This window comes from Arctopsyche grandis, chromosome 10, assembly GCF_051622035.1.
Source record: "Arctopsyche grandis isolate Sample6627 chromosome 10, ASM5162203v2, whole genome shotgun sequence".
NCBI lineage: Eukaryota > Metazoa > Arthropoda > Insecta > Trichoptera > Hydropsychidae > Arctopsyche > Arctopsyche grandis.
The window spans coordinates 12885589-12902944 of record NC_135364.1 but is presented as its reverse complement, the minus strand read 5'-3'; the positions used below and the strand labels follow the sequence as shown (position 1 = coordinate 12902944).

General features: G+C 34.5%; 1 protein-coding gene across 1 annotated transcript in view; it reads right to left on the bottom strand.

The window, feature by feature from the left end:
- Positions 1-924: 924 nt before the first annotated feature.
- Positions 925-17356, bottom strand: part of Cda5 (Chitin deacetylase-like 5) — an 85240-nt gene continuing 68808 nt past the window's right edge. The window contains exons 4-16 of the mRNA XM_077439168.1: positions 16825-17059; positions 16474-16754; positions 11761-11927; positions 11492-11688; positions 11348-11403; positions 7270-9306; positions 6024-6113; positions 5732-5925; positions 4176-4401; positions 3262-3554; positions 3032-3176; positions 2757-2955; positions 925-2684 (exon numbers count right to left, since the gene is read on the bottom strand). Of these exons, the coding sequence (XP_077295294.1) occupies positions 2526-2684; positions 2757-2955; positions 3032-3176; positions 3262-3554; positions 4176-4401; positions 5732-5925; positions 6024-6113; positions 7270-9306; positions 11348-11403; positions 11492-11688; positions 11761-11927; positions 16474-16754; positions 16825-17059 (4279 nt within the window). The 3' untranslated portion in view covers positions 925-2525. The remainder of the gene's footprint in view (positions 2685-2756; positions 2956-3031; positions 3177-3261; positions 3555-4175; positions 4402-5731; positions 5926-6023; positions 6114-7269; positions 9307-11347; positions 11404-11491; positions 11689-11760; positions 11928-16473; positions 16755-16824; positions 17060-17356) is intronic.

The window sequence follows — 17356 nt, the reverse complement described above, 5'->3', positions numbered from 1 at the left end:
AACTGAAGCTCGTCTAATAAAGACTTAAATAGATTATGAACATGTGCATACATACACACATACGTATATCACGGCCCTAGTTTTTTTTATCCATTATATATATTAAGCTGTTTATATTACAAATACCGAGCGAAGCCGGGTAAAAACACTAGTTACATATATTTTAGATTTTAATGCCCCTTCCTATTGTCCATTTTCTGGATCCGTTGGGTGAAAACACGATGATACTTTTAAACATGCGAAAAAAACGCAGCCCCCCTAATCCATATACATGGAACACAGTCCCAAAAATCACCCCCTGGAGTGTTTTCGGTGATATTTTATCCTTATATCTATCCTTGCTTGACAGTGATCATAGAAGTGAATATTTGAAGAAATGTAGGAGAAACTTGTCGGTTGCATATGGATATGCATACACGTGCGACCTCCCAAACATATGCATTCTGCACGTGCAAGTACACCCAAATTCGGTTTAGGGAACACCCATTGTTTACGGTCACGTCGGGAAACTGAAGCAAAAAAAGAAGGACGTGACGTCCCATACTACTCAGTGTGTTTTCGACCTAATGCTAGCTGACTATAAAAAGTACACTCTTTTAAAAAAAAGGGCCTACCAAATCAAATTCTGTTTTGGTTTTCACATATTCGTTTTCGAACATAACATAATAATTTTGAAAATCATATCTCAACTTACCAATAACGAGCTTGATGATTGTTTACAATTGAAATTATCATCTTAAATAATTTTTCATTCAACTGTGAGAAATTAACATGTCATGAAATTCAATGTCAACGATGGCACTAATTGTACAATGCTATTATTTATTTAAAATTTAATTGAATTTCAAAATAAAAATAAATTTGCTGGAACTTTGTAAAGTTTTACACACATAAAATACCAATGGGAAATATTAAACGCATATAAAATGTCATAGAAATTTATTATCACTGGTTTATTAAACATGAACAGAATTTATGGGGCAAGATAATACAATTTTTAACTTAAATTTCAATCGAATGTTTGAAAAAACGATCAGTGTGATCACTAATTTTCCTGAAACTTTAATGAATACAATACATTTAATACTTAAGATCTAAATTTATACCTATTCACATAGCAACTCATAAATACTGATGGAATAATCTTTCATTTTTAATGCGATTTTCGTCATTTTTACATTGTTTCCAATTACATTTACATTATCACATTGTAAAGTGTAATTTTTTTTTTTATTAAAATATAATATATGTAATTCCATAAGAGTATTTACAATAGCAACACATTTATTATTGCACTCAAATCACATTCACTTCATCTTCAATACAATCGCTTCGACAGGGAGGGACAGACATTATGGTGCTTTATAGACATTTTCCGCTATGTTGAATGGGTGTGTGCCACATCACACCATGTGTAGCCATGCGATGTGGCCAAACACCTAAACAACACATTATACCAAAATTTTGGAATCATTTTTCAATCATTAATCTCACATCACGATCATCAATCAGCATATCGACACATAAAAATAATTACGTTCACCCAAAAGCCTCAACGTGCTCTCAGAAACAAGAAACGTACAACCAAATATTCAACTTGCTGATATAATAACAGAATACTTAATTTCTAAAGCAAAAGTTACCTAGCAAGTCAAAATTGTGCTGAACAAGTAAATATATTGAAATTTTTATATTTCATTTAAATAGAAAGACAAATCAGAACATTAATAATACTCATACCGAATGCTTATGAGAATGGAATAAATCCACACTTAACATTAGCACATGTATAAATTATATCTACTGATTGTGAGAAGAAATTAATAATCAGATCACAACTAATAATAAATATTACTTATAAATACGTATACGAGAGGTAATCATAAAGCTCAGCCTTACAACATGTCACGGCGTCTTCCATAAATAGGCTTTGTAGAATTACGGCTCTCATCGTGACAATATTTCATCGTCGTACATTCCAAAAGAACTACGTCGGTAACTTTTTGGTCACTTCTCGTACGTATGAATCAAACTATTCTAGCGACATGGCTATTTTTGTATTAAAAATAATAAAAACTACGTATTATGCAATTTTGTAACTAATAAATGTTACGCACGACACATACGGTAACATATCATCACTCGGTTTATGTTGTCAAACATATCACACATATAAAACCCATTCGCATTAATTTAAGTACATTAATTACAATCTAATATATACGTAAAATAGATCTTCAATATATTTTGCATTGGAATTATGCAGATGAAAGTTTCATATAGAATGCATGATGCGAATGGGTTGTTAATAGTTTCTTCGAGAAAAGTTATCAGTATTAAAAAGATGAGCCAAAAATTATAATTTGCATTTTTTCTTTATATTAAACTAGATAATAAATAGTCAAATGTAATTTTTAATATTAGGATTTTGAATACCGTCATTTCTTTAAATAAAATTACTAAATTTGTTCAATAACTGAAATGACGTTAATACAATTTGGTGTGTCGGTGGTTCTAATATTAATTTATTCTTCTATGTCGTGGTCCACTCTCGATGATCTGATGCCTGTCTTTCCTGTCCACGGGTAAATTTCAGGACACGGCTGACATGTCCTCATGTATCTGACGCCAGATTTGTGCCAAAGGTTGCATACCTTAGGATTATTACACCTCTTTGGTCGATCCTAGAACACCCAAAACCAATAAATGAGATTCGCATTGTTATAAACATGCATGATTATGATTTTTGTCCTTACCGGATAGTTGCATTGGAATGGCTGGAATGAATTCATTCTTGAAATAGGTGTTGGGTCTCTCACCCACTGGAGTGCTTGCCAATTTGTTACTATGTATACATCTTTCATGGCGTTTATTGTGTCAAGGAACATAATGAAGCCTTCTTTGTGATGGGGCTGAGTGAACCAAGCGGCATGGTAGAACAAGCCGAATGGTGCTCTGAAACATTTTTATGTTTTCATTAATATTACATCAATAAGACTTACAATGTGTTATGATATAGACAAATTTTTACCTGTTGGTAGAATAATGTCTGTCAAAGTTCTTCAAAATCATTTTATATACTCCCTCAGCATTTGGAGGATTGCTGCAAGCATCACCCATGGAACAACGTCCACCGTTCAAGTCTTGCCACATCACCATAGGTACTTCCCATACGCCTGAAATATTTTATTTGTATCACAAATATTATAATGTCTTTATATTTGTTATTATTTTAAATTAGCTAAATTTAATATCAATTACCTGGATATGATCTAGTAGGGCAAGGCGGAATCATACAGTCGTGGAAGAGTTTGTAATCCAAAGTATATGGCCAACTTGGTGGTCTGTTTTCATACACCGGCATAGAAGAGTCATAAGTGAAATTAGAATCGTACAACATTTTGAACATTTTATTTCCTCCTACAGAAAGGAAAGGAGCTCTCATTCCTCGGACATCTTCCAATTTAACGCCGCCATAAGCGGCAAGAATTTCTCTTTGACCTGATACTTCTTTGTTCCATTTCTTTTGGGAAAATTGTTCACCGAAACTGTGCCTACATTTCATAAAATTAGGATTTATAGTTTTTTATGTAAGCTTTAAATGTTATTTGATTCATTAGATATTTTGTATGAATAAGCGTTAGTGTTAACAACATACATATGTTATCCCTTTTACAATATTAATAACGATTACAATGGATATGTATTAATATCTTTTTTTATAGATAATAATAATATTAATTATATGATATATTAAATGACATTAATTAAATGAATATATTAATTAAATGATATCAAGGTTAATATCAAAGCTTCATACGTACATATGAATGAAATATGTTAATTTGACACCAATTTCATTTATTTCTACGGGTATTAAACGAAACTATTGGGTTATAATATAATATACAATAATTCCATCGTTTTTATATGATTGTGAGTTGTAGTATCGCACATTCTATGAAATTTAATTTAAACACAACCTAAATGATTTCATGTATGTTGTATTAAATTTAATATTTTAATAATGTATTGTATTATTCCAAAAGTAATTCGGATGAACATTTCTGTTAAACAACTTCTACTATGATTTAAATTAAAATATATTTGAAAAAAAAATACAAGTTAACGCATTTTCTATGTAAATATGTCTTGGATGAGTGTCGATCACTTACGAGACAGTATGAGAGGCCATCTCGTGACCACCGGAATAGAGGTTCTGCACCTGGCTGTAATCGGTCCACTCGTGAGATACATAGAATGTTCCTGATATCGGACAACCATTAGGGTTGACTCGCCCTTTCTCGAACAGATCGGTGTAAAGGCCCTTGTTGAGGTCATTGACGGAATCGTCAAAGGTCAGAAGGACCATCTGCGGTACATTCTCCACGGGCAGGTCACCTACATTTGGGATGTAAGGGCGAGTGCACGAAGGACGAGGGAGAGCAAATGTGCAACGTAGATGATTTGGGGACGACAGGTTGATAGTAAATTGGCCGAGTGATTTATGATTGTTAGAAGTGGAATGAGTATATATGTAGTTTAACGGGGAAATATTTGAGAGGATAGTGGTATAGAGAGAGAAGAAAATAGAAACATTGTTAGTATAACATTTATAAACAAGCGAAAATTGTTTCACGTTTACATACGAATATATACACAAATTAAAATCAGTGTTAAGTACTATTACAAAATCTACATACATACATAGGTGAGACAATATCTTTTCTCTGTATATTTTTAGTCAAATGTACTGATTATTGTTTAGTATATTGTTGGCATAACGCTATTGATGTTTTTTGACGAATTTGATATGAAAATCTTTCATAATATAGACGTCAAAAAATAAATTTTCTAATGGATAGGAAGCATATTACATATTGAAATACACATAAATGTTAAAAGTGTTGCCACTTTGTATACAAAGCTTAACGTTCATAAAAATATATTTGTACTACAGTTGATTATACTAATCAACTGAACAACTAAAATAAAATAAAACTTATTATTGACTCACCCTTATATATAGTATTTATAGTATCTAACACTGAAATTCATACGATTTTAAAAATGTTTTCCAACATAATAAATTATTTTCAGCAAAATTTTTCAATTGAAAAGCAATGCACGAAAATAAAATCCAACAGAAAACCATAGCTCAGTGTTAATCACCGTTTTGTTAAGAATCGTCGCATTTTTACAGCTGAAAACTGTTCAAAATCCTTTTGGTCACCTCGCCGATTAGACGGAAGGCAATCCAAAGCTCACCACCGCATAGAAAAGAGAAGAAAAGTAGAGCTGATGAACGATGGCTGTGGGAGACGACTTACGAGACGGTGTGCGAGGCAAACTCGTGCCCGTCGGCATACAAATTCTGCACGAAGCTGTAGTCAGTCCACTCATGGGACACGTAAAATGTGGCTGCTATAGGACATCCGTTAGGATTGACTCGTCCATGTTGAAACAATTCTTCATAGAGAACTCGATTCAGCTCATTGACAGCATCATCGAAAGTTATTAATACCATCTGGGGGACCGTCTCCGCTGGTAAATTGCCTGTCCACGTTTTCATCGCAAATTACATAAATATTCTTATACACCCAAATGACCAACATTATAATAATGTTTATGAAAATCAATTATAATATAAAACAATTATGTTGTCATACTGAAAAGAGGTTTTTCATAATTGAAAATATAGTACTAGTTTAAAAAAAAAAAGTGTATTAACCAGGAATATCTTTTCCTCCGCACCAACAATCTGGCAATAGACATACATCCTTTCTACATTTAGCAGCAGTTTTGTCGACTTGAGGAGTTGGATAAACATTTTCTTGACGCGTAGGTGGATGACGGTAGATATCTACAAACTCTTGAACCTTGGACACAATAGAAGTCGATGGTTTCAGAGTTGGGCGGACACGTCTGAAAAAATATAATACATCATAAGTATTTTTGATAACATTAAGATTGGGACATTTTCCTTTAAAATTATCATTTTTTGTACTAGTTTCATTACTTACGGAGGAGGTGTGCCACGATTAGCACTAGCTGCTTGTTCGCCACCACTTGCTGTGGAATAATGAGCACTTCCTCTACCTCGTGCATTTGTCCTAAATCACAGTAAAAAATATTAGTATAATATGTAATACAATTATTGCTTGGAGATACAATCCAAAAGCATTGTCCAAGTCCAGTATATTTCGAATTATGATGTCTACAATCTGTTTCAATTCCAAATATACTGAACTCGTGGCTATTTTGTTTTGTTGACATTTTGAATTTCAACGAAGTATTTGCAACCAACTTATAGTTGTATTCAAAAGATCAAAAAAATCTACTCGCATACTAAAGTTAAATTTGTTAAAATATCTATTGTTGCATTATTGATTAAAATATCTACTGTGTATTATTCAACGACTGAAAGTGCTTTCTATCTATTATAAAATAAAAATAAAATAAATACTGAAGATGGTGGTGCAACATTATTAAATGAATGGAGGATCCGAGCAGTCATGACAAGTCTAATTTTTAATCGTATGGGCGCAATCTAATGTAACCAAAATTAGGAATTGTTATGTTGAAATATGATCAGGATGGACATGCGTCTGGTCAATTTCGTACGTGATGCGTCTTCGTCGTCTCGTCCCCCCCAGTGTGAGCAAAATAAAATTAAAACAAACAAAAAGGAAAAAGAAAACAAAAAAGTTTTGGTGTGAGAAATAAGCAGAAAGAGTGGATCAATTCGAAGAAGACAAGAAAACATGCCAGTTATTTGAACGCCTCCGTGCGAGGAAAACAAACAATGAGGGAATTCCGTCACCGAAAATTGCTGTCGCACAGTAAAGCTGTAGAGGCAATAGTAGTACATGTATTTAAAAATTGGCGACTCCGATGTGCCATTGAGCTTCAAACTAACTTTTGGGTTGCGATGCACTATTAAATCAATGAATTTTACATAGAAATCATCTCTAATATGATGAAACTTTTCATTTTTACTACCTATGTACGTATATATGAACTATACTTCAATCATTGAGTCAAGAATATTGCATTAGTTGCCGTTTATATGTGTGTTTCACGTGCCAGGTATACTTCAATTGGTCAGTGCATATTTCGTATAGTCTGAATAATCTTGGCTCTTTGATTGCAGTGTAGAAACATTCTAAATGGGTCGCAACTCAGTAGTTTGAAGATCAAAGGTGTGTGCGATAGACGGAGGGGGTGTTTGTGTTGTGGTTTTTTTTGTATTGAAGCGGCTGGTTGTACCTCGGCAAATAGCTTTGGTCGCATTTGTGTTGCAGACTGTTGCTGTCGGTACATTTGTTCGGTGAGAAGCTGCGACGGGTGACGGCGGTTGGCCTGCTGCGGGGAGGCTCTACACTCGGAGGGGGCAGGGTTCGTGCCGTCGATGTCGTTGTTGGAACAGTTGTTGTAGTAGTCGTAGTCGTAGTCGTAGTCGTAGTCGTAGTAGGTGTCATAGTCGTACTGGGGGTCAGTGTCTTAGAGTCATATGTGTCGGTAGCCACTTCAGAAGAAGTCTCCACCACGTTCTGGCTATCGTTATCGTCGTTGTTTAACAAGAATCCTCCGAGCAGCCTTGGATTGGGCAAAGTCAAATCGTTACGGTTCAAAGAATTGTCGCTGATGTCATTGTTTCTGAAAGGGCGAACTGTGCGAGGCTTCAATGGATGGAATGGCTTTGGAGACGACAGCTTTGAAAATTTTCTAAAGTTGCTAACATCCGATACTTCTACGTCGGACTCGACATCATCGTCCATTCTTCTGGTGGAAGAACTTTTATAATTAAATGCACTTTCTGTAGACTTTTCAATAACACTTGAAAGACTGCTTCTCTGTGTACTAAAAGCTCTAGCTTCACTGGAAAAGTATGCATGATTTTTCCTCCTACTAATGAAATCGGGCTTTGCACTACTAGTAAATATTTTAACAGTCGTTGTTTCGCTCTCAATAGGACTAAATACTTCTTGGGTTGTAGTGGCTTGAGTAGTTGTCGTTTGTTTATGGTAATAATTATTCTCTTCGAAAGGATCATAGCTTCTAATATTGCCGCGGTCTACTGCATTGCTTCTCGTCGATTGAGTTGTACTTAAAACTATAACAAATTGATTGGTTGAATTGTATTTTGGTGTTGTCTTCTCAATCAAATCTCGTCTCAAATTATCCAAAGTTTTATATGGTGACACAGCTGGTTGATTTGCTGTTGCGCTTTCAGATTTAGAATTGAAAATGTCTCTGAAAATTTTTTTACGTGGAACAATGTTAGATACGGCATCTACGTTATCGCTTTGATGGTTGCTGATACTATTCCTATTATTATTTGTATTTTCTGAATTGGCAGAACGTGATCTGAAAGGTTGTCTCAAGAATGATAGGATGGTATCAGAGTCCTTGCTGTCAGTCAATATTTTAGTGTTCAAAGAGAATGGTGCCGGTCGTTTAATAACTGTTTTCAAATACGCTTTAGGTGAAACTTTAGTCTTTTCATTTTCAGATCCAGATATATTTTCTAAATGAGCTTTATCTTCTATGGGTAAATTTTTATTGAAATTTTCTACAATTCGATTGACGGGTCTATTATAAATTGGTGATATTTCTTCCGAGCCTATTCTAGGACCATGGGTCCTTGGTCCGGTCTGTGCTTTTAATTGTATCACAATAGGCTTGTGTCCAGGTTCTGGTAAATTTTCAATAATAAATGGAATAGGAGACGGTGAAGCAGTAGAAGTAGAAACTATATCATACTTGTGTGTGTCCAATGGTTCGCCTTCAACAATAAAATCATCAATTTCAGAAGTGAGTGGTAAGTCACTAACTTTGTACGTTACTTGTCTCGACGGAGGTTTTTCAGCATCTTCGAATGTTGTTACCAAAGAGTCATCTTCAGATATTTTAGACGGTGTTTTGTAAACTTTTAAAGTGTACCGCGACTGTTCATCGACGGAGTCGTCTTCTTTTTTAAACGAAAAGCCAGTGGTCAGTGATAGGAAACGTGAAGTGTTCGTCGGTGACGATACATTTACAGAATCGTTCAGTGATTTAGCGTCATTGGTTAATAATTGTGGTGACGAAGCGTTTGTGGTGGGAGAATTTACAATGAGTGTGTCGTTACTCGAACGTTTGAAAGATAGTTGGGGATCCGAAGAGAGGTTTTGGGTCAGGTCGGATATGTCATTTGTTCTGAAGCGACTACTGAATCGGCGGGAAGGGGTTGTCGTGATAGGGGTTTCAGGTTTTTCGGTTGGAGGATCGAGATTGCCTCTAAAGCTTTCGCTCGTTGTCGATCTGTTAAAACACAAAAATGAATATTCCTAGTGTGGTACCCACTAATGCTTTTTCTACTAATATACTTTAATTGACACTAAAAGCAGCATGATTACACTTTTTACTATGAGGATGGACATATATACATGGTGTTTAAGAATGGAGTGGTGAATGGACGGATGCAAGTAGTTAAACTAGGATGTAAAACACTTCATTCAACTCTTTCGTTATTATCATTATCGAGAAACCATTAAACAGCAAAGATACTACAAAAGCACACCTTTTATATGAACTTCAAAGCACGCTTGTAACAGTTCATAGCAAAAGCATTTTCATAGAATATAATAAAAAAATAGACAAGAATAACTCGAAAGAGAAAAGCAATAGAAGAATAGACATAAGCGAACAAAGATATTATTATTTTTGTTTATTACATCATTTATTTTAAAACTATCTTTAATTTGGTTTTTAATGTTACTTTAAAAAAAGGATTCAAATTCTAATATAAAACATTGATATATTATGTAGCGGTGTGTCAATTAATTGGAACAAGTATTCAATACCAATTTCATTATGTAAATTTGCAGTTAATATATGTACTATATGTCTTTTATATTATTTTTTACTATTTTTCTTGCTCTTATCTTTCCCAAAACTTAATTTAATATGTATTAAAAAAATAAATCATAAAAATAAAAAAATGATTGATGCTATGGTTTGATGTGAATGAATATATGTACATATATACTTATGCCAATCAATATAGACACTACTGAAAACACAATTAATCTATTATACGTAAAGAAAAACCTTGCTGTAGAGGTAGAAATAATTTATATATATTAACAAATTGATGAATTAATGAAGATATGCGAAATGACAGCGAAGCGAACGAATTTATCAAAAATTTTGTAGTACCTTTGTATCGGAGCCCTTACAATGGGGGCTGCGGTGGTTGGAGCCCGCGTGGGTGGAGGGGTAGTGGTTGTTGTGGTGGTGGTGGTAGTGGTTGTGGTGGTTGTGGTGGTTGTGGGGGGTCGATGGCTCGTTTTAAAAGTGCTAGGTGCGCTACTCGTTCTCACAAAACCCAACGTGGATAGTTCGTATCCCAACTCATTCCGGTCATCTATTACACTTTTGAGAATATCGAGCTCTCGTTAGCTAACATTGTTACTCCAAATAATACGTTATACTATATGTATATATTTATATAGCAAAAGTCATGCAAATACAAATAAAACTCTATTCCATTTGTAAGAACTAGACATTTGAAGGACGGAGTGTTAAATGTATTCACACTGCTCTTGATTCGGAACAACATATAAGTATAATACAACAACGTTTAATTTAAATCACAACTGCTATATATGTATACTAAACGACTTCAACTTTGTATATATACAATAATTTTATATACATACACAAAGAAAAATATCAAAATTTCACTCCGTTCTATTGTAGTGTGTGTTCTACGCATGAGTTATGCCAAATGTTTTACCATATCACATGTTTTATCATATCAAATGTTTTACCATATTTTTATAAAGATAGTCTGATATAATAGATTGATATGTAGATAATCATAATTTAGTTAAAAGATGAAATTTGAACTTAAATCTAAAAATTATGGTGAGATTTTTTATATATGCTTTATAATAAAATAAAGTTTAAGCCCATATTTATAAGCCCATATTTCTATTAAAAAAACTAATAAACAAAATTGGTTGATTAGTTTTTACAGAAAATATAATACATTTGAATTACAATTTGAAACAAAATCCAAATCCATCATAAAGTCAATTACATGTTATATTAAAATAACAAATATATTTTCACACAATAGTTGGATTAGAATGAAATTTTTGTCATATCTAACAATCATTAAACTTGGTGATAAGTTTAAAAAGCCTTCTCAATATGTATTTGTTGAATATAATCTTGAATACAAACATAGGCGGAGAACACATCTATAATAGCACGACTCTACATACTTAAGCCAAATATTTTAAGACTTTTAGCGATTATTTTACTGAAAGCGAAGCACGTGCAAAGTGTACGTTACCTGGTAGAAGACTGACGGATGGGTTGTTGTTGTTCATATTGATTTTGATCATCAAGCTGAAAACGATTTGAAAAATTTCAATACAACTTTTCATCTACACAACACAACAACATTTCGATTTGGAATTCAAATTCATCCACTAACTTGAGCACCAATAAGTGCATCGTCATAGTCATCGGCACTCGGTTGGGAGCTGTAAATATCGTCTTGCGTTGGGGTGTAAATAGATGGGGACGGAGCGGCCGTAGCCAAAGGCGTTCTGGGAGGAGGAGTACCTCTGTACGTTTGTTGGACTGAAACGCTGGGTCTCTGACTTGCCGAATTGTAGTGTTGGACGTATTCTGTAATTCGGTCGTGCATTAGGAATTGTTTCAAGTGATTGAATCAATGGTAACTGTTTGTGGTATACGAACCGGCATCTTTGTATAGTTCAACATCGTCATCGTATATCGCATAGTATGGGTCAAACTGTTGTGGATTGTAATGTTGGGAACCGTTGTATAAAGCTCTACCGGAAGGCACTTGTTTTGTTCTAGTTTGCTGTGTGTAAGTAGGCGATGAACTTACGGTCGGTTCAACTCTGAAATGACACATTGTTATGATATGATAAGAGGGTTTTGGTTTTAAGTGAAATATTAAATAGGAATAGACAATATATACAAGTTATTATTGAGTTTTCAAATTAAATTGAATATTTGTTAAAAAAAATAATGGGGTATATCATACAGTTACTATTAAATCGAAACGTCAGGTAGGGTCGGTAATTGATTTACCTACTTTCAGTACTTCGTTAGTTTTGGATAAAAACATAGAATAGGCTTGTAAAAATACAAAACACTATGTAGATATATTCACCTGAACAGTGCAATTGTGATAAAGTAGACAATCAAACTTTTTTGTCTATGGCACCTCATATAAATGATTGATTTACTTAAGATACACAAATATCACGACGGTACTGTATATGAGCACCAAATATTGAGATTTTACATGAAAAGTTATTGAAAAAATATGTCAATTTGTATTAATGTATTTGATGTATGTATATACATATGTACCTATTAAGTTTAAAAGGATGGATTTAGATCTATAGAATTAATGAAATCTATTTAAAACATACATAGTCAAACAGAAGTATAGTGGTACATAGTTGAGGAGGTACATATTACAAAGTATAGAGCCGCAGATAGAGTTTTCTCAGAATAAGCATGGTCATAGATATTGCAAGGAATTCAATGATTTCTTTTATATTATACATACACATATATTATATATAAGTAGTGGCTTTCTGAATGATTACTGTTAAAATTTACTAAAACCGATTCTACTACTTTGGATTGACAGCATCACATTTATTAAAATTGATTGAACAACCAAGTTATCTAAATATCAGTTTCAAAAAAGGTATTTAATCAACTTTCGTTAAATTATAAGTCATTAAGTAACGTTCGAATAACTCTTATCTTGTTTTGTTCATATCCATGTAATAAAAAATAAATAAAACTTGGTACAATTGAATTGAGTTGTACTTGCAAAAAATAATATTGTGATAAACCATATAAAACTTTTTCCATACGACATGAAAGTAAACTATTCAAATTTTTATTAGCTTTTCTTTCTCATTGTACAAAAAAAAGTCATAAGGTTTCAGCGTTCAAAATATAATACTAGCATGCAATTTTTTGCAGAATTGTGTCCAATTTCAAAATCAACGAAACTAATGACCCAGTGCTAAAAGTTTTAAATATAGTATATTTTACATTTTCCATGGACTTTTGGAGTTACCATCACCTTTATATACATTTTTCAAATTATTTCATAAAATTAACCTAGTAGAAAATAGTATGTGCTAAAATTAAAAATAATAGTTAATGAATTGATAAGTTGAAGATAATAAGAAAATTATTATACATATAATATAATCGTTCAAATGCAGTACCTGTTCGGTGCATTATCGTCATGTTCTGTCTGTGAGTCTCGTGATTCTTGATTGTCATTGTCTGTTTTAACTTTCGTCGTAGTTGATGTCGTTTTCGTCGGCCGCGTCGGTTGTCTGAACGTTCTACCATCGTTGCCAGACGGTGTGGACGAAACGATCTGTACCTTGTGTCCTCCCCTCGTGGGATGTCTTGTGAATGGTTCCACTGTTGGCTCTTTGCTCGTAGAAGCCAAAGTCTGCTGGGTCGATGAGGGCTTGGCGAGTCTATGTCTCACAGTATACGGTCTCAACGTAGTTTGATTCAAATACTTGGGATGGTTTTGGGAAATGGGTAATCTATTCGAAGGCTTGTGTACGACGTCGTAGTTTAGAACTTCTGGTCTAGACAATTGTACTTGAGCATTGATGGGGTTTGATGGCTTTGTGTGTTGTGTTGTCTTGACGTACGTTTCGTAAGTCGCCGGAGTAATAATTTTCGCATCCTTCAACGGAGTGATGGAATGATGATTTACATATTGGCTTGAATAACCGTTATTAGACACTGCCTTGTGATTCGTGGGTCTCTTTAATTGAGGTGCTTCGTCGACATTGTCAACTTCCTCATCTTCACCTTCATCGTCGTCATCTTCGTCGTCATCGTTTGTCGTCTCATTTTCGTGTATTTGTTTGTGCCTATTGGAATTGCTACTTTTTGTTGGTTTGCGGATGTCCGTTTCGTAATCTTCGTATTCTTCGTAATTTTGAGCAATCGGTGGCCTTTGCGGTTTGACTTCAGTGCTAGGCATGAATTTAGATTTCACTGGTGGCTCATAATCATAATCCTCATCTTCGTCATCATAATAATAATCGTTCATCTCTGGGGAAGGTTTTGGGATGGGTCTCCTCTTAGTTGGGGGTTTTTCAGTTTTGATTGGGACTCTGTGCTTGTCGTTTTGATTAGTAGAAGGAGAGTACCTAGGTGGAGTTTGTGTCTTTTTAGTTGGGTTTGAAATGTAATTAGTATTTTGTACTTTAATTTGCTGTGGTTTCTGATGATCATTTCTGATATGACTTTGTACGCTGACTGCTATCGGTTTGATTGGCTCATTTTGTTGAGATGGTTTTCTATTATAAGACGGTTGGTGATGATATTGTGCCACATTAACTAATGTATTTCTATGATCGCCTTTAAACGCTGGCGCTTGAGAACTAGAATAATATGTAGATAATGAAGGTTTTGCTGGAGCTAAATATGTCTGTTTCGGAGATTTAACTTGATTCTGAATTTGTTTCGGTACTTGGACTTGATTATTCAATGGAGACGGAAGTTCATAATCATCATCATAATATTCTTCATCTTCGTAAATAGGTTTTGCACTTTCGGGTGCATAAGAATGATTGTACAGTATATTCTGTTTTAATCCTCCATTGTTTACTTTAGCTGGCCATGACACACCATTTTGAGGAGAGCTGAAAGGACGAGGAGTACTCATTCCAGGATAGTTGTGATGCTGTGATATAAATTTTTGATTTCCTGGAGTTTTTACATTTCCGCCGTGAATATTTCCTCTATGGTCATTCGTTTTGTATGTCACATTATTCGGTTTGGGTGATACTTGTGATAGGTGATTATTGCGTATTTTTGAAATAAACGTGTCGAAATCAAATTCGGGATCAGCAAATGGATTTACTACATTTTCATATTTGTTTCCAATGTTTTTAAAATATTCTGGTGGATCGGGAAATTGCGGTTTGATTTCTGGAGACTGCTCTGACTTTTCATCGTTTTCTTCGTTTTTGTTAGTACCTTCTTCCTCTTCTTCTTCTTCGTCTTCAGATTCTTCATCCTCCTCGTAATCCTCCTCTTCTTCCTTTTGATTTTTTGGTTTGTCATTGCTTGAATCATGATGTTGATCTGGCTTCGGCCTTCTTTGATAATTCTGTACATCTCTCAATTTATTATTATTATTATTGTTCCTAACGTTATAGTTTTCGGAGAATCGACTTTCTTGTGGTTTGATATTAGCTTTATTTCTACTATCTCTATTGCGTGTTGTGGTACTAGATATTCCAGGGGTAGATTTAACAGTAGAAGCATAGTTTACATTAGAGTTTTGATATTTCGGTGGACTTTTGAGAGCTCCACTTTCTTGAGGATTCGTACCACCGATTTCAAAATGGTATTGAACTGAACTCTGAATAACGGGCTCGTGACTTTCAAATTTTGGTTTGCCAGATTGTACAGGCTTTGTATAGTGAGAGTTTGTTCTTGGTTTATTGTTGTAAAATCCTCCTGACAACGCTGCAAATGGCCCTTCTGTTATTGAAGACAGCGAGGAAATCGGGGGTGCTTTTGTTATGGCAGCCGATGGACTAGAACTCGGTTTCATTGAAAAATACTGAAAATTTTCCTTGTATATAGGAACAGTTGGAGTTGAGCTTAATATATAAGATGGACTGTTGGAATTTTGATTTTTCGAACTATAAAAAGAATAATTAGGAGTACTCGAAACAGACGTGCGTGATGGTGCTGGCGTTGAAAATACTTTATTGTTATCTGGGATATATGGTTTGAAACTACCCTGGTTATTATATTGTTTGTTGTATGAACTAACTGAAGTGGCCGTATAAGGTGAATAAGCTTCCTCGATTTGAGCACTGGGCTTAAAAGGAACTTTAGAATTTGCTTGATAGAAAGGAGGCCTATAAGACGATGAGATGTAATCATTTCCAGTATAAGCACTTGCATCATTCCAACCTTGCCCTTGTATGGTTGGTGGTAAAAGTGCACCTTGCTGAACTCTCCCGTATCGAATTTGTCTTTTATCGCGATCGTCAAATGAGTCATTCCTCTCTGAAGCAACATCCGAAGACGTTTGACTAGAACCAGAAACGGTTTCCCGTTTTGTTCTAGCAGTTCGTACGTTATCTTCATCGGGTTTAGTCAAGCTGAAAGATGTCAAGTAGTTCGACGGTTCAGTAGGGTATTCATTGTCGTCAGTCAAGTCGAGTTGATAAATGCTAATTGGAAAAACAAAGTCATCGTCAGCAAAGTATTTAAGTAGTATTCGTCTAAACATTTTGTTTCAAAGTCGTTCAAAATATAATAAATACCTTTACATTTGACCTTTACAGTCACCTTTAAAAACTATGTTTATTGTTATATCCAAGGTTACTCTTGTGATCTCATTTACTATCGTATACATACCTGTAGTTTTGTGAAGCTTCGTTGGCTCTCTGTTGATCTACTTGAGTGCCGAAAGAGAAACCGGCCACTTTTCCTGAAGAACGTGATGACAATGAAGACGGAATAATGTTGGAGTTGGCAGCCCTAGAAGATGACGTGACTGGAGAAATACTATAACCATCCCTGTCCCTTTGAACTTGTCCTACGCTGCTAGGTTGTCCACGCAATACTCTTTGTCGTATATCGTCTTCCAACTCTTCAGCAGGTGGAAGTTGCTCATCGACCTCAGCATACAATTGTTGCTGAAAATTTGCATAATGTTAGCATATTGAACAATTATCACTTTTCGGTTATATACTAAAACTTTCTTACTTTTACTATTTCTTGATGATTGATGTGTGTCGGTTGTCCTCTGGATGTGACAACTGGATTTGGGGACGCTCTCGGTGGTGGTGGAGGAGGTTGATTTCCCTGAACAATCTGTTGTCTAGTACGGATTATTGGTGCTGATGGAGCTGACTGCGTTACCGAAGTTGCCTCTGAGCTCTCCACACTTCCTGCTCCACATCCGACGTTTCTCGGCCAATCGCACGTTTGCAGCTCATGACTGTACAAAAAATATATATTATATTAATATATTGCATAAAGTGTCAAAGCTATTATTATTATTGAATAATAATCGTATTTGGCAATAGTGAATCATATACGTCATATTGCGTAGGTGCGTTATGATTTTGGTTAGGCATTTCACGAGCGATAAATATTCATAAAGTGAAATCTGATACGAATTCGGAGATTGTGATGGCATGAATTTTCCACCAAATTACAATATTATATGTATTAGAGTAGTGAAACTGTGAGTCAACAGTTTTAAATATTATATATAAAACAAAATTGAATTTTT